Source organism: Gorilla gorilla, chromosome 11 (genome assembly GCF_029281585.2).
Source record: "Gorilla gorilla gorilla isolate KB3781 chromosome 11, NHGRI_mGorGor1-v2.1_pri, whole genome shotgun sequence".
NCBI lineage: Eukaryota > Metazoa > Chordata > Mammalia > Primates > Hominidae > Gorilla > Gorilla gorilla.
In genome coordinates this window covers 71,778,276-71,796,041 of record NC_073235.2, presented here as the reverse complement: position 1 = coordinate 71,796,041, position 17,766 = coordinate 71,778,276, and the positions used below count along the sequence as shown (strand labels likewise).

At 39.9% G+C, this 17,766-nt stretch overlaps 1 protein-coding gene across 2 annotated transcripts in view; it reads left to right on the top strand.

Annotated features, from left to right (window-relative positions):
- LRP2 (LDL receptor related protein 2) overlaps window positions 1-17,766 on the top strand; it is a 225,542-nt gene that overhangs the window by 59,707 nt on the left and 148,069 nt on the right. For both annotated transcript variants that reach the window (XM_031008678.3, XM_055379127.2), the window contains exons 5-10: window positions 5,558-5,668; window positions 6,007-6,120; window positions 7,894-8,010; window positions 9,242-9,394; window positions 11,113-11,232; window positions 17,206-17,334. In XM_031008678.3, coding sequence (XP_030864538.2) covers window positions 5,558-5,668; window positions 6,007-6,120; window positions 7,894-8,010; window positions 9,242-9,394; window positions 11,113-11,232; window positions 17,206-17,334 — 744 coding nt within the window. The remainder of the gene's footprint in view (window positions 1-5,557; window positions 5,669-6,006; window positions 6,121-7,893; window positions 8,011-9,241; window positions 9,395-11,112; window positions 11,233-17,205; window positions 17,335-17,766) is intronic.

Sequence of the window (17,766 nt, the reverse complement as noted above, 5' to 3'; positions counted from 1 at the left end):
ATTATGCTAAGCCTAATTGTTCTTGTTCAAATATCACTTTTCAGAGAGCTACTCCCCACAGTTACTCTTTACCTTTTACCCAGCTCTATTTTTGCAACTTTTTTTTCCCATTGTGACATTTACTTTAATAGCTGTAATTTCACTCTCCCAAACAGAATGTCTGTTCCATGAGAAATGGGATTTTATTTCATTCTTTAGTACCTTGCACACTATAGGTGTGCAATAATTATTTTTGTATGCATTGATTAATAAAATGCTGTGGGAATTGCTACTTCACTTGTAATTTTGTTTACCTTTTAATTTAATTCTTAGCACAGTATCTATGAAGTCAGATTTCAATAAATACATGTTGAGCACAAGAGAATTCTAATTAAGAAGAAGGCAGCACTCTGTAGAATAACTGGTTTCTAGGATATTGACATTCATCCAGCAATGATTTGCTGATGAGTATTCAAATTATTTGGGGCTACGTTTCCAGCAGGGAGGCTGAGCCACACCATTTCTAGTGATTGGAAAGTGGCTACTCTTATAATACTGGGGTGCAGCTAGTTTTCCTGTCTCTTTGATTAGATTTTGTCTTTTGTTCTGCCCAGGTGGGTCCCTGGGAATAACTACTAAAGTATGAAACCATGGTGTTGTCTGGCTTTCAATGAAAACATGTAGCCCCGTGCCACTAAACATGATGTACATTATAAACATTTGTTTACCCCTTAGAAGGCATCTTACTTCTTTGTACTATTCCTTGGAGCGTTTGATGCACATTTTTCCATCTTGTTGCTCGGTCACTTTTGTAATAGAGCTTGTGTGAGTTTTCTTTTTTTTTAAAGGAATTTAGAACTATGTCAGTTTTTATCTGCTTTGCAGTTTTTGGTGATAGCTCTGTTATGGGAAGAAGGCCGTGCTGTGGATCTGGAATCCTTGGAGCAACCCTCTCAGGCACATTTCTAGTTGAGGTCTAAGATTAGGTCACTGTGGATAGAGACCAGCAAGGAATTTCAGGCTTAAGACCCAGCTAGTACAAAGGGAGTGAGCTAAGGAAAACTAGATAACTGAGTTTGTTTCTCTTTTTGCTTTGGCTTCCTGAAAGCCACCCAGACTAAACTTGATGTTAGTTCAATTCTACAAGTCCTCGGGATGACCATATTTTCTTTCTCTTTCCAAGGTGCTGAATTTCTTTCTTTCTTTCTTTCTTTCTTTCTTTCTTTCTTTCTTTCTTTCTTTCTGTTTCTTTCTTTCTTTCTTTCTTCTTTCTGAATTTCTTTTTTAATAAATCTGGTTTTATATAACTTTTTATTGAAAGCTTCTTCAAATTACTTTTGGACTGGGGAAGGAAGTACTTCTCTGTTTTTTTCCTTGTATATTACTGCATTCCCTAGGAGCTAGTCCATGATGGCAGTCACTTTAGGGACTTGAAATTCACCAGGAATGGGGGTTTGGGGAGTCGTGGTGGTACCTTCATGAGACTTTAACTTTGTGGCCTGTTTTTTGGTATTGACTCTCCTGTTTTTCCTGGTACTCCTTCTGGAAAGTTATTTTTCCTGTGTAGGTTTCCTAGAATTCCTAGATTATATCATATTGAAGTACTTTGTTAACTATGCCATAAGTTGTGGGAAACTAGAGTTGGCCTCACTTCTCCTTTCTTCCTAATGTGGATGGAAAACTGACTGGCAGAAAGAAAATCTTCCCCCTTTCCTCTTGGGTTTCTTCTTTTTCTTTTCATAATCTCTTTTAAGAATTTTCTATTACCATTTCATTCAATTTCTTTCTTCTTTAATTTTTCGCTTCTTCCTGTTACTTACTCTGCAGCCTATGAGTGGTAGATGTATCTGTGGTAGTGGTTAGTAACCTGGGTTATGGAGCCAGGTTGATTGGATTTGAATTCTGGCTCTCCAACTTTACCAGTTATGTGACCTTTTTCAAATTCCTTAACCTCTTAATGCTCAGGTTCTTACTCTATAAAATGGGAGTCATCATAGTATTTGCTTCATGAGGTTGTTATGAAGATGAAATGAGTTTATACATATTGAGTCCTTTGACACATGTCTGGCACATAGTTTTTAATACATGTTATTGATGATGATGATGATGATTGCTTGTTTAACTTTGTGGGTAGCACTTGCAAGTAAGTGCTGGTGGCCAAACTGGTAGATTCTTTCTGGCAAATCATTACATTGACTGGATTAATCTGTCTTGGAGCCAGAGTAAATAACATAAAGTAACTTATAAAGGATGACTCTAGGACCTTGAAAAGTCCCAGGTGTCTGGGCTGGACTTGTATCGGTAATTTCTTGTGTGTGTGTGTGTGTTTCCCAATCTTGGCTTAAGTTTCCTAACCCACTTTTAAGATCCCTTCTTCATAATAATGGTTTTTTCTATGTTCTTCTCAGCCATGTTGTCAAATTGTGAGAATAAAACGTGTCTACAGTCTTCCTGTCAAGATAATAATGAGCAGTGCCTTATATTTGTATCTTATTCTGCTTAAAATGATTTCCATTCTAAGAGGTCTACAAGGTCTTCCAACTACATTTCTACACCCTCCTCCCTGATTATGTAAACAGAACTATAGCATGGAAATTTCTTGCTTCAAACCAAATCATTAACAGTGAAAAAATATAAAAACTCTTGTCTGCATAATTTTGGGGCAGCTCCCAATTCTGGGGGAACAAATCTGAACATGTGTCATTTGGGATTGGGAGAAAGTAAAGAAAGGGGAAGCAAGGAGCGGTACGAGGAAGGATATTCTCACCTTTTTGTGTTAGAAAAAACCTTAAAGGTCTGAGGCTTCATTTATAGCTACTTGTTGATCTTTCCATTAAAACCAAATTCAGAAGGAAGAGTTTCCTTGGTGTTCTTATATATGGTCTCCTCTCATATTGCACTTTACCCTATACTTAAATTCTTGCAGGACGTTATAGCCACATGATGGATTTGCTCTGTGGGAAGAAGGTTAGACTTAGGCTTGCCAAGCAAATGAACCAAAAAATAAGATTTTAGATATCTCCCAGTTGGAAGCTCAAAGGATTGTGGCTTATTGTTTTCTGGAGTAGATTGAAACTCATTAACATCTTTAGCAATGGTAGTAGAATCCGTTCATTTCTTTCTTTGCTCAATGTTAACAGTTTGGACCTGTTGTCTCTGTGTGGGTCTCCAAAGAGGGAAAACCATTCAGAAACAGATTTTCAGGTATTTTCAGTATTTAGTGGAGTTAGGGAGCTCTGTGCAATCTTTCCTATGAGTATACATCCCAGGTTAACTATGCACCGAAGAGATCAAGGTGTGCAGGGGTTGAGAGGGGTCCTCTGCTGATTGAGAGTGATTCTTTATCAGTGTGGATGGAGACAAGAAAGCTGTGTGTTCCTCATTCCAAAAGTCAAACTGCTGACCTCTGGCTATCACAATACCCTCCCTGATGATATCAAGCTGGGCTTCTTGTTTGTTGGATGGGGAATGGGCCTTGTCAGTAAACTTGTAGTCATGTCAGTGGTTACTGTTTTAATCTTTCCCCTTTCAATTTTCTGGCACTGGCTCTCAAAAAGCAGGATGAGGAAAATGAGAGATCCATCCAGCACACTTATTCCAGATTCTTTATATTTATAATTATCACCTTAAATGAAGTAGCCACCGTTCAAGCCCAGATTAATTTTCCTCCAGCCAGATAGCTTATCTATTGCAAAGAGCTGGGTTTTCTATGAGTTTTTCTCCTGCTTGCTGCTGCTCTTAAAAGGCTAGATAACACATTGACTCTAGGAGCTATCTGGCTCACAGGGGCAAAGGAATTGCTTGCTGACCTCACCTGGTCTTTTGCATCTCTTGAAGGGAGAATTAATAAACATCACTTGAAGGCAGAGTTGTGTGACTCATTCGAAGGCACATTTGTAAGGCATATCATCTCAGCGAGGAAAGACGCAATAACTCTAGGCACTGGCTCACTTTTGGACTATTAAAAAACAAAATAAAATTCAGAAAAAATTTTAAATTTTAACCAGCTATTTAAAAATGCCTTCCATTTCAACATATGATTGACTATATGTAACTCTGGCAATTGAGATATTTAAGGACACTTAATAAACTAGCTTTGAACCTCTGGAGATGAGAAGAGTTAGGCTTATTCCTTTACTATACCAGAAAAAAGATCATTGGAGAGTCCATTTTTTAAAAAAGTGCAAGTTGTTAACATGGCACAAGTTTAGTACAGTTTCAGCACAGAATTTTGTGCATGGCTTCTGCTTGAAAAGACTTGGGACTATACAAAGAATTATCTTCAATATATTTATATCTCTATAAAATCTCAAATTGGGTTCTTAAGTGCAAAATTGAGACTCAAAGTCAACTAAGACGTACCTTTTCCTTGGTTAAAAAGAAATCAGAAGATGACCTGATAATCACTACAAAAATAATCTTTCATGAGGAAGATGGTCAGACCAAGGAAGATACCACATTTGTGAAAAGGAGGGTATTCAAAGACCATAAAAGGCAGAATTTCAAAATATTTTAAAAAGCCGAATGAACTAAAATGTTCACCTGTGATAAATAATAGCAACATTGAACATTTCTCGAGCACAGAGAGTAATGTCCCACCCCTGTACTAAGTGTGCACAGTGAGTAATGTCCCACCCCTGTACTAATTGTTGGGGATTCTAAAATGAGTAAGACAGGATCCTTGATCTCAGGGAGTTTCATTATGTCATTGGCGGAAAGAGATCAACAATCCACAGAATAAAGCCTCCAGTAAGAAATCATGAGAGACAGGTGGTCCAAGTCTGGCAAGTAGAGAGGAGGGACAGATAGCACGTTATTCCTGTAAGGGACTTCCTGATTTTCAACTGTGACCTAGAAAACCAGGTCCAGTGAGTAGCAGTGAGGTGGTCATATGTACATAACGTGGCAACAACAATTTGTGCTTTGAAAGCACATTATGCTTTTCAACATGCTTTACCAGACATGGTCTTTTCAGGCCCCTCTACCCTGTGCGGTAGCTTATCCAAATGTGCAGATAGGGAAGTAGCAACATAGAGAGGACATGAAGCTTGAGTCACAGTAAATAGCTGCTTAGTGGTACCTCTGGGCCGCCAGAGCTCCTGAACTCTAGGCCTGCTTTCTTTCTCCAACCCGCCAGTGGAAGAAATGGCCTTTCTTTTTTCCAAGCTTGTGCAGTGGTACTTTAGTTTCCTGGGATGTTATCTGTATTATGTAAAAGAATGTTTGATTTTGAACTAAAGTTAAATTCTTTCTCATTCTTCATCTTTTGGCTCAAAAATCACTTCTTTAGGGGATACTTTTCTGGGCCCCCAAATCTCTCTGCTATGCAGTCTCACAGTCCTCTGTACTTTCCACATTAGCACTTATCCCAGTTTGTAATTTGCCATTTGTGTCTTATTTGATTAATGTCTGTCTCCCCTGTCCAGCCTTACTCTCCATGAAGCCAGGGAGCATATTTCTTTTGTGTATCAATATATGCATTTAGTGACTTGCATGTAGTAATCACTCAATAAATGTTTGCTGAAGGAAATTTAAGGTTTGTTTACTGTTTCCTTTTTTTTTTTTTTTTTTACAATAGAGTACCCAAGATGTGAGCAGCTTACTTGTGACAATGGGGCCTGCTATAACACCAGTCAGAAGTGTGATTGGAAAGTTGATTGCAGGGACTCCTCAGATGAAATCAACTGCAGTAAGTATTGTGCACAAGATGTGCAGTCGTGTGCTGAAGCTGGTTTATACTGGTTTGAGAGAGCCAATATGTACATCTCTTCCCAAGTTCAGGTTCAGTGAATTCATGTTGGTAGTTTGAAGTCAGCCGTTGGTAGGAGTATTTACACACTGGAAATCGGCAAACACTACAAACCAGGGCCTTTTTGTTCCTGGATAACTGGTTCTTAAACATTTACCAGCACACCACTGCTTAATAAGAATCCCTTTTTAAACTGGAGATGCTCTTCCTTTGAGATTAAATGGCTACAATGGAGTTAACTTCTCTCTTTTCTTTCCCTTCTTAACTTTCTGTTGCAGCTGAGATATGCTTGCACAATGAGTTTTCATGTGGCAGTGGAGAGTGTATCCCTCGTGCTTATGTCTGTGACCATGACAATGATTGCCAAGACGGCAGTGATGAACATGCTTGCAGTACGGTGATTTCTTTATGCTGGGTCATGTTGGGAGTGTTTTGTTTTGTTTTGTTTTGTTTTGTTTTGTTTTATCCCCCCACTCCCCCCACCAATGTACCTCTTTTTTCAAGGAGAAGAGTCACTACGTTTGATGCAGATGGAATCAGACGGTCACTAGGGGTCTTGGCACAAGCCTTTGTGGTGTTGCTCGACCTGGGCTCCTTTATTTTCCAAGGATCTGTGTAGATGTAAAGGGCTGGTGATGGACAGTTTGCCTTCTTTCCTTAGGCTCCAGGGGTACAGGATATATTGTATCACTGGATTCTCAAATGACCCATACCTCTGACAACCTTGATAGTAGAATGAGAGAAGTGTTTTTAAGGGAAAGGAAGTTCCTAGGAGTGGCTCTAACTCTCCTCTTTACTTTGAAATTTCTGCTGCATTAAACTTGGAGGGTCAGGAAAGTTTCTTTTTCTTCTTTTTCTTTTTTTGGAGATGGAGTTTTCCTTTGTTGCCCAGGCTGGAGTGCAGTGGCGCGATCTCAGCTTACTGCAACTTCCGCCTCCTGGGTTCAAGCAGTTCTCCTGCTTCAGCCTCCCGAATAGCTGGGATCACAGGCATGCGCCACCATGTCTGGCTAATTTTGTGTTTTTAGTAGAGATGGGGTTTCACCGTGTTGGCCAGGCTGGTCTCGAACTCCTGATCTCAAGTGATCCGCCCGCCTCGGCCTCCCAAAGTGCTGGTATTATGGGTATGAGCCACCACGCCCAGCCTGAAAGTTTCAGTGTGGTATAGGTGGCTTTCTTGCCTCCACTTCTTCACTCTGACCTTGCTTTTATGTCCGTGCTGTTGCCTGCAATGCAAATGACCTCTCTTATTGTTGCCACCTCTCCACTTATGTTTTTTGGAAAGAGTAAAGTTAGAAGACTCTGTGAAAGAGTTTTACTATGTTCAGTAAGTTGGCAGCTTTGAGTGGTGATTTATTTACTAGAATGTATGATTTCCCTCCACACCTCTTTTGATTGGTTGGTACGCATGCCTTAGGGTGTTGTTAAATATTTTCGATTTCACCCTAATTTTCAATGAGCCATGCCTGACTTCCTTTCTGGAACCCGGGCTTATTTCAGTGACAGAGAATTAAAGAGAATGTGACATCATGGAATGGTTGACTCAGAATCATTTGGTCATAGATTAGCAATTACGGAGCTTGTAGTAAAGTATGAGAACGTTGGATGTTGTCACGTCTGCAGCATCTTTGTCTGCATTTTCTGTTGTGTGCCAACGCATTGCAAACCATCTTGTTTTTAAATTTTTTTTTTTTTTTTTGAGACAGGGTCTCACGCTGTCACCCAGGCTGGAGTGCAGTGGTGCGATCTTGGCTCACTGCAACTCCACACACCCCCACCAGGCTCATGCCATCCTCCCACCTCAGCCTCCCAAGTAGCTGGGACTACAGACATGTACCACCATGCTTGGCTATTTGTTTTTATTTTTTGTATTTTTGGTAGAGATGAGATCTCACCATGTTGCCCAGGCTGATCTAATTTTTAATCTTGAAAAACAGAAACAAACCGGCACCTGAGTTCATTTCCTGGACCCAAAGCTGCTGTTATCTTCTTCTTTCTCTCTCTTTTTTTCCTGCTTTTTAAAAATTTTTGTCAAGATATTTAAGGGATTAAATTGATATAGAAATTTCAATTTCTAGGAGTTCTGCTTAGGCAGTGAGGTGAGAGCACTTTCAGTTTTTCCCGGTGATTTGTGTCTTTGGAGTGCAGCTGTTGCTTTATTCCAGACTATCCAACCTGCGGTGGTTACCAGTTCACTTGCCCCAGTGGCCGATGCATTTATCAAAACTGGGTTTGTGATGGAGAAGATGACTGTAAAGATAATGGAGATGAAGATGGATGTGGTAAGGAGGGGAAGAGATTCCTACTGAAAAGCATTTTCTTCAAGTGTTTTCCAGCGCTTGTTTTTTCTCCTTTCCTTTTTAGAAATTTTGTGTGACAAGCAAGCCTCAGGACTGGCTGGAGTTGAAGGGGTTGTTTAGGAACTTAGTGGGTGGGGAAGAAGGAGGTGACTGCGCTAACTTTTCCTAAGAAGATTCAGAGCTCAAATACAGATTAAATTATAATCCTTTCCTTTCTATCTTTAAGGCAAAATAGGTAGGACAGTCTCTGCCTCTTCTATACCCCAGTCTGACTTTCTCCCTGTAAGACTGCCTGTTTTAAATAGATGTACCTATATAAAACTAATAGGCTGGGGAAGGAAAGAAAATAGGGAAAATGTCATTTGTCTTAGACCTTACAATCTTTAAAAATGACTTTGAACCTTGGTAACAGTTCAGCTTATTTTTTTGTTTTGGTTTTGTAAATTCTGATTCCCAAATGAGTCACTGACACTCAGTGGTGAAAGAGGGGCCACCTTGGGAACACGTGGGTTGGAGCTGGGGATTGGTAAGTGTAGGAGAAGCTACTATACAGGGAAGTGCTTAAAGATTCTGTGAGAAGGAAATTGCCAGTGATATTCACCCTTTTATGTTGCTGATATCATCAGCAGTACCTCCAACAATTTAGCAGTTACTAATACCCATACCCTACAGCAAGTTACCTGCACCATTCCAATCCCAGGTATGATAAGGGAAATGTTTGTTAAAACTATGTTTTATGTTTTTATGTTCCAGAAAGTGGTTTTCCTACATTTGGGTTATGGTTTTTCTTATACTGTTGACATTTCACTAAATAAACGAAGCAAATCAAAAAGCCCAACCACAAATTCAAGTAATTCTGGACCTAACTTGATGGCCCTAATTCTATAATTCATGATTTAAATAACTACATCTTTTCTTAGGGGATCATGAATTTAGTTTCTTGATAATTGAGGCCCGTATCTGCTTCTTCCTCTTATAACCCGACTGGGGGCTGCCTCTTCCAGGAAAGGTGGAGTAATTCCATTATGCCTCTCCTTAGAATCTCAGTAAAAGACTAGTGGTAGAATTAGAAATCACTAACTTATTGTAAAATGTAGATCATTTATAGATTTCTCTTTTTCAACTTGCTCTACATCCTTTTTAAATCACTGATTAACAAAGAGCTGGCTGTACCTCCCCTATGGCCTGTAACTCTCTCTTTTTCCCCCCACAGAAAGCAGTCCTCATGATGTTCATAAATGTTCCCCAAGAGAATGGTCTTGCCCAGAGTCGGGACGATGCATCTCCATTTATAAAGTTTGTGATGGGATTTTAGATTGCCCAGGAAGAGAAGATGAAAACAATACTAGTACCGGAAAATACTGTAGTGAGTATAGACATTTACCTGGGTAGCTTTCAGATAAAGATATTTCTGTTTTCTAGAACAGACGTTCAAATACAGTGTATCTGTTGGCGTTTGCATAACAAAGCGCCCCAAGACTTAGTGGCGTAAACTGAGAAACGTGTCTTATTTCTCACAGTTCTGTGGGTTGGCTAGGTAGTTCCTCTGGCTTGTATCAGCTCACTCACACGTCAGGATGTTGTAGTAAAAGCTTGGGCTAGCCTAGCCTTGTTGACCCAGAGGCTGAAAGAGCAAACCCTAGGGCTCAAGTACTTTCAAGGTTCTACTTATGCCAAGTTTGCTCAAGTCTTATTGTCCAAAGCAAGACACTTGGCCAAACCCAGAGTGGATGGAAGAAATAGACTCCATCTATTGATGGGAGGAGCCTATTGATGGGAGTTTTAGCAACTCCCCGTTCCTAATCCCTAACACACACACAGGGAGGATTGTTTCAATGGCAATTTTGATGACCTTAAAGATGTTCTGGAGATTTTATTACCTGGCTTATACTTATGGAAAAAGTCTGGCTTTTCCAGACTTTTTTTGTCTGGCTGTACTAAAAAAAAAAAAAAAAAAAAAAAAAAAGCTTCTGGTTCCTGGGTTATGTACCTTGAGTTACTCTCCAATGGCAAAACTGAGTTGGCCATGCAGTGTTTTTCGATTATGTCTTGTGTGACCACGCTCATTTATGAGGAAACTGACTGGAACTAGGGATTTTTTTTTCTCCTTTTTTGGGACTGTAGAATATTCACCCCACCAACAACCCATCAACTCTGTGGACAGCTGATGGTCCTGTAAGGAAATGCCATTTAAAACCTTGATTTCATCAATAATATACTCTAACTAAATTTGTGATTGCCTAGAAGTGCCCATGTAACTGCAACCCCAAGGTTATTTTTTGTTTCCTGACAAAAATTGTACATAATATTTAAACAGGCAGATACCTCTATGGCATTTTTTTTCTCTATTTCATTTGGGAGCCCATTTAAAAAAGCTTAAAAATTAATAAGAGATATGTAGTCACAGTATGAAAGTTGGAAAATAAAAATTAACCAAAAGAAAAAAATATAATCACCTGAAATCCCATCTCTTGAAGCCAGCCACAGTTAATATTTTTAGGGCTTATTCTTGCTCCAGTCACTTGGGAGTTCTTAGCCCTTTTTACTATGTAGACAGAAAGATAGACCCATGCGTGACCTGATTTCTTTTTCATAAATAAGACTTTTAATGACTTATACTTGCACATAGTTATAACTTTAAAAAGGAGCTTTGTTTTTCTTTTGTTTCCACTCGAGACAGCCTCTTGTTCTGTCACCCAGGCTAGAGTGCAGTGGTGCAGTCATAGCTCACTGCAGCCTCCATCTTCTGGGCTCAAGTGATCCTCCTGCCTTGGCCTCCCAGAGTGCTGAGATTACAGTTGTGAGCCACTGTGCCTGGTTAATGTTTTTATTTTTAATTTTTTGTGAATATGAGATGTAGCTACATTACCCAGCCTGGTCTTGATCTCCTGGCTTCAAGCAATCTTCCTGTCTCAGTTGAACTTTTATTGCAAAGTTTTGCAGTAAGCTTTGAAGGGTGACAGATTTTTCTGTACATCTACTTCATGCTTACTTAGCTGCTACTCATGGAAAAAGAAGCTATTAGATTAATCAGTCTTGTCCAGGGGTCACGATTCATTTAACAAAGTTCTTTTCTTCGTTCAGGTACGACTCTGTGCTCTGCCTTGAACTGCCAGTACCAGTGCCATGAGACGCCGTATGGAGGAGCGTGTTTTTGTCCCTCAGGTTATATCATCAACCACAATGACAGCCGTACCTGTGTTGGTAAGTGATGGGGGGCGGGGGCTACTTGTCTTTCATTACAGTACACTGATGGGTCCCCTGATCTCTGACATCAAGGAGGTTGCACTTGTGGAGAGTCGTCATGGTCTGTCATAACAAAGAGCAACCCAGACCTCACAAAAAACCTGGCAAATAGGGAATTTTAACTCTGAGAAGGTTTGGTGTGGTGTACAAGGCAAAAGAATGGTTCTGTCATGAGCGAGTTGACTAGCTACCTGGAACCTATCCATTACTTGATGAGGGCGGTAGTCCTTTTCTGTTTTCTTTTCAAGTATTTGGCATCAGGATTGGTGCAGCCATACTGGTTATTGAATACTGAACTACTTCCATGAGGTTGGTAGATAGCTGCTGCTTGAGCCCAGCAAGCACCCCTACCTTGCTCCCCTGGCCTCTTCTCCAGGATGCACAAGCATCCCCAGGATCCCACAACTATAGAGTTGTTACCTGACACAGCAGAGGATCACCAGGTCATTGCTCAGGTGACTACACTGGTGGGCCAGTGCCTTTGCTGGGCTGGCTACTCATTCCACTGATTGTGACATCCACTTGGAACTATCATTCAAGATGAGCAGATTCTTTATCATGGTGCTTCCAGATGGTGACTGGCATTAAACTAGACAACAGTACACCAACTGTTTCCTCATATCTCTCCTCTCTGACTTCAGAAATGATTTCTCCCAATGAGATTTTTGATTTTGATGCCAGCTTTATATCTCACTGTGATTAGGACGGGGCCTTATGATGGGAGAATTAGACATGACCAACTATCATCAGTTTTTGTTTTCTCAGTGAGTTTTTGGTGCTCTGATCTTTTTTCCTTCTATCTGATTTTTGATACATGAACAACAAACATACTAGCAGGAAGTGATCACAGAGGGAGTTTAAAGAAAACTATTTTTACTGCTGTTGGGAAAAGGCATCTGGGAGGCAATTGAAACTATTCATTAAAATTTGGTAGTCATCTATGGGTCTCCAAAATGATTCAGAATTTTCCCAGGATATTTATATTCTTTTGATATTCCTTAGAAATGTGAGGTATTCTTTAGGGCTTTTGGGATAGCAACAAACATGAAATGTCTAAGAAATGCTTCTAGAAAAGTATTTCTTCTGAAATTATTATTTTAATATTATTAAAATATTAAAATTTTAATATTTTAGAACTATTTGGTAAAATTTGGTAAAAATTATTGAATATAGATAAACCTAATGCAGTTATTCAATCTTTAGTCTCAGCTCATTGCTTCCAACATAATTATACTTTGTCAAATACAGCCAATCTTAACAACTACTCATAGCCAGAAAAGCCTTTCTTTTTTTCTTTATTATTATTATTATTCTTCTTCAGCGGAAGTGCTAGCAAACAGAAAAATGTATTGATACCAGAAATAAACTCTGGTTTGCAAATTAAACTTGAAATTCTTGAGAAAGTCTGCTCCTCAGCGTTACTGAAAACTATAATCGTTGGGCTCACTTACCTATCATATGCTAAAAAAAAATTGGATTTTTATATCCAGTAAAGCAATCCATTTGAGCTTTTCCTTGTGTTCATAGTGGGTAACTGTAGGTTCTTAATATCAGGACCACGTCCCAAAGTTGCCCATCTAATTGCTCCTCTTAAGTAACTATATTCAACAAGGTACTTTAAGATCAAGTGACTTAAGTGAATTCTGGAATAATTTAAGAAGGCCCCCAAATTTCTAATCATTTTCAAACATTTTATAAATAAAAGTTATGGTCTGCAACTGGACTTAAATAAGATTGCAGGACACATTTTGTGTTTTATTGTTATCATTACCATTATATTGGGAATGCATTCAAGTAATTTACAGATACTTTTCACACGAATGCCCTTATTGGTTAGGTGGTGACCTGACTCTGGGAGCCCTGCCTGGATTTCAGGCAGCCCTGCGCGAAGGGGCAGCCTCACTTCTGCTCAGTGTGGGGCTCGTCTGTGGGTGTGAGGCCACTCCTGTGTCTTTAGCAAATGTCAGGCTCCTTTGCCCCCCTCACTGCTACCCAGCTGCCAATCCCATTCCCAGCCTTTTAGTTCTTTAGGCATTTTCCTTTTCTCTTAGTAGAAAAGAAGTTCCAATAGAAATACCAGAAGCCACATTCTCAGTATTACATCAGCTTTTCTCTCTTTTTCCTTTATCAACTCCCAAAGAGGAGTTGGGGCTGAGCTGTCTTACAGTTGAAACTTGATAGGCCATGAAGTCCTTTCAGGAAAAGTGATTTGTTCTTTCAGAATCCCTAATTCAGTCTTGTGATGCCCCACAAGCTGTTCTCAGTTTTTTGTTCCACCCTAGAGCCCAGATAACACATTTTCCATATTTTCCAACATATAAGTCTGTGGTGAGCCTTGGGTTGTATTTCCAAATGTCTAGGGTTTTCTAAATGTCAGAGATTCAGGCCACTTCAATTTTCAATAGCCTCTCACAAAGCGAAAGGCTGTCATAGCAATGTTCTTGTTTTATAAAATTTTGCATTTAACCTACTAGTGAAAGTAAGGCAGAATATTGCAGTATTATGTGTGCACAGGATAATTTCAGGATTAGAGAAGATACCACAATTAATAACACATTGGAAGTAGTGTGTTCTAATACTGGGGCACTAATATTAGGTTCCACAACAGACATCTTCTTTCATTCCCGCCAGCGCGTTTCTGGGACTTTAGTAGAGACAACCTCATTTGGAGATAATCTCAAAAGTCTACATTTGAGGGCCTTTGTGAATATGAGGCCTCCTGCCACCTGCAGAGACCTTTTCTGTGACCTTTGCTGTCCTTCAAGAATGTGTCATTTGCCTCTGAGTTTTGAGGCTGGGTTAACATTTATTTCACATTTGTTTCAAAGAAGACTGTATTTTTCTCTCTTTATAGAGAACTCTTTAAATACGTGATGTTAGGAAACCAGTTACACTTGTTTCAGCTGAGCTGAATTTTTAGGGGAATTGTTGCTTTGGTTTGCTCTCTCAAGCATTTCATTTCAACAAATACTCTCTGTATGGCTATAACCCTCTGCATGGCTGACGCATTACACAGGCTTCAGGTGTTGGAAACCTATGCAACATTTATTATCTTAGACATGGCTCCCCAGTGAATACCTCGGTGGTAATCAAGAATAACATTGAATAATCCTGACACGAAATCTTGTGTCTTTCTACCATTCATCTGCCTCTGGTAGTCTTGACCTGGCAGTGGAAGCTCTGAGGCATGCTGAAGCAGTTTACTGGGCTCATTGTTTCTGATTGACAGGACATGCTGTTTGTTGACAGAATGACATCGTGGTGCAGAGTGAGGGCAGGGAGGTCATTCAGCATGGTGGGGTTTCACACAGCCAGATGGATCAGAGGGTGGCCAAGGGGGTCTCAGTTAAAAAGGGGTTTTTGAATTATTTTCACAGCAGTATTTGTTGGTGGGAGGAGACAAAGAATAAAAAGGAAAGAAAAATAGATAAAGGTATTGGAGTGAGGGGGGATTGTAAAGTAGTGTTTTAGTGTTTTGTGTGGTTTCCACTATCTTTTCTGCTCTCACGAAAACCCTCAATTCTACTTTTATTTTTCTTGTCTTCACTCTGGCTGCTGATGGATGTTAATTAACCTTCATATTTCTCTATAGTGATCCAAGGATACAATCTTATTGTCACAAAAGTGACAGCATTCAAATCCTGTTTTTTGTGATAGAGTCTCACTGTCGCCCAGGCTGGAGTGCAGTGGCATTATCACGCTCACTGCAGCCTCCCACTTCAGCCTCCCGAATAGCTGGGACAACAGGCACGTGCCTCCATGCCTGGCTAATTTTTTTTTTAATTCTTAGTACACATAAACTCTTGCCATATTGCCCAGGCTAGTCTCAAACCCTTGGACTCAAGCAATCCTCCCACCTTACCCTCCCAAAGTGCTGGGATTATAGGCGTGAGCCACTGTGCCTGGCCCACTCATTCAAATCTTTAAACCACTTGTAGTGCAGGTGATAGGAAGGGCATTTGTGCTAGAGAATTCCTAGTTATGACTTCCCCAGCTTTGGTTTCCTTCTGTTTGACATCAGAACTTCTGCTTAGAGTGACTCCAGATCCTTAGACGTAGTCTCATGGATCTTGCATTCAAAATGAAGTTATGACATTCTGGGGGTTTGAGGGAGAATGTCCTGCACTTTTTTTCCTGCTGAGGCAAAGCCTTAGGTGGAGCTTTCTCGGGGCTGAGTTAAGGGGACAGAAGGGACTCATCAGTGAGGGCATTTCACACCATCATGTGGCATTTCACTTGGTAGTGTCCAGATCGGATTGGGTTTTTTTTCCTCTGGTTAGTCACGGTCCTTGGAAAGAAAGATATGCTGGCTCATGTTGTTATGTTTAATCTGCAGGGAAAATGGGATCATTAGAAGAACCTTCTTGGGGCTGGATGCGGTGGCTTACGCCTTCAGTCCCATCACTTTGGGAGGCCAAGGCAAGCTGCTTACTTGAGATCAGGAGTTTGAGACCAGCCTAGCCAACATGGGGAAATGCCGTCTCTACTAAAAGTACAAAAATATTAGCCAGGTGTGGTGGTGCACACCTGTAGTTCCAGCTACTCGGTAGGCTGAGGTGGAAGGATCGCTTGAACCCGGGAGGCGGAGGTTGCAGTGAGCCGAGACTGTGCCACTGCACTCCAGCCTGGGCAACAGACTGTGACTCCATCTCAAAAAAAAAAAAAAAAGAAAAAAAGAAAAAAAAAGAAAAAGAAAAGAAAAGAGAAGAAACTTGGCCTTTTGGTGGGTTATGGAATGGTGGGCCACCCAGCAGGAATGGTTGAACCCAATTCACAACTCTGACAGTTGCTGCAAATGTAATCAGATCATAGAAATCTGGAGAATTCTAGACTTGGGAGTGCGGTGGTTTCAGAAATTATAATCTACTTGAGAACTTCCTGAAACCAGAGGGTGTGGGAACTCTATTGTTATAGTTTGTATAGGTCATCCTCCCAGGGAAGCGAGGAGGTTGAAGGATGGTGGAGAGTGGACGTGGACTTGGAAAGTCAGATGTACCAATTTCTGCACCCCTGAAGCCTTATAGTCTTTAAGAAAGACTCTTCTAATATTTTGTTGTGTTCTCCCCTCCATATTCTATTGTTTATGTCAATTATATTGGAACTATTTTTACACAGTAGAACTGGGACTTCTCTGGTAATGAACAGAGCTCTGTCATGTAAGGGACTTCAATGAACACTCACTAAATGAGTGAATAATAAGTTAACCAATAAGTAGAGGAGAAGAAATTTTTGATGTCTTGAAAATAAGTTCAATTTAATTTTGGTTATAATTTTTTGACATCAGAGGAAAGACAGCTGGGTAAATAGACCTTTCCAAGTACTTTATTGCAGTCATAGATTTGTTTCTTCCTGAGGGGCTGTCTATAGGCAGGTCTTACTTTATTCAGAAATAGTGCTGTCCAATAGAACTTTCTGCAGTGATGTAAATGTGTATCTTCACTCTCTCATATTGTAACCACTAGTCATATGTGGCTATTGAGCACTTGAAATGTGGCAAGTGACTAGGAAAGCAAATTATTAATTTTATTTTTTTTAATTAATCTAAAGATACATTTAGATAGCCACAGGGGGTTAGTGGCTACCATGTTGGAAAGCATAGTATTAAAGGGAAACATTTACACCAAAATTTATATATTTGTAGACTAACATTAATAAACGAAATGCAGTACCATAGGGCTATGAATTCAGGAAGTGTTGTGCATTTTCTGTAAAGTTGTCCTTCATGTAGGTTTAAAAAATGATGTAAATGTTCTTTTTCCTTACATGAAGATGGTTGTTATAAATTCTTAGAACCTGTGCCTAACTCCAGAGGGTGTTTATTTAGACATGGGCAACACCACATTCTTGGCCATCTTATCTAGGATTTTTGTCAGAGAGTGCTTAATAAATGCCGATAACCTTGACTACAAATGTGTATTTTCCATATGGCAGAGTTTGATGATTGCCAGATATGGGGAATTTGTGACCAGAAGTGTGAAAGCCGACCTGGCCGTCACCTGTGCCACTGTGAAGAAGGGTATATCTTGGAGCGTGGACAGTATTGCAAAGCTAATGATTCCTGTGAGTAAATTATGGACACCTGTGTCTCTGAACAGTAAACAGATTCTAATAGCTTGTTTCCTTCCTTCTGATGACAACAGAATTATCAGCATTTTTGCTGTTGGCAGGGCTTTATCATTACAAATCAGGGATGGCTCCTACTGCCTAGAAAAATTGGTCAACATTAATTTCATACTTTGATTATTAAGGACCAATTTGTCGATTAATGGTGACCATTATTAATATTTTTTAATTGGTTGCTTGTTTACTTTGCCTAGGCTGTCATGTCACCCACCTTTAACTGTGGAATAAATGCTATGCCTACATTTGATTGGCTTGGACATTTAACTTTTAATTAATTACCTACCACAAAAGTAGGTGACAACTATCTACAGAAATAATTTTCACAGTGTTCTTGCAAAATTTAGGGGTATTTCCAAATGGACATGCTAA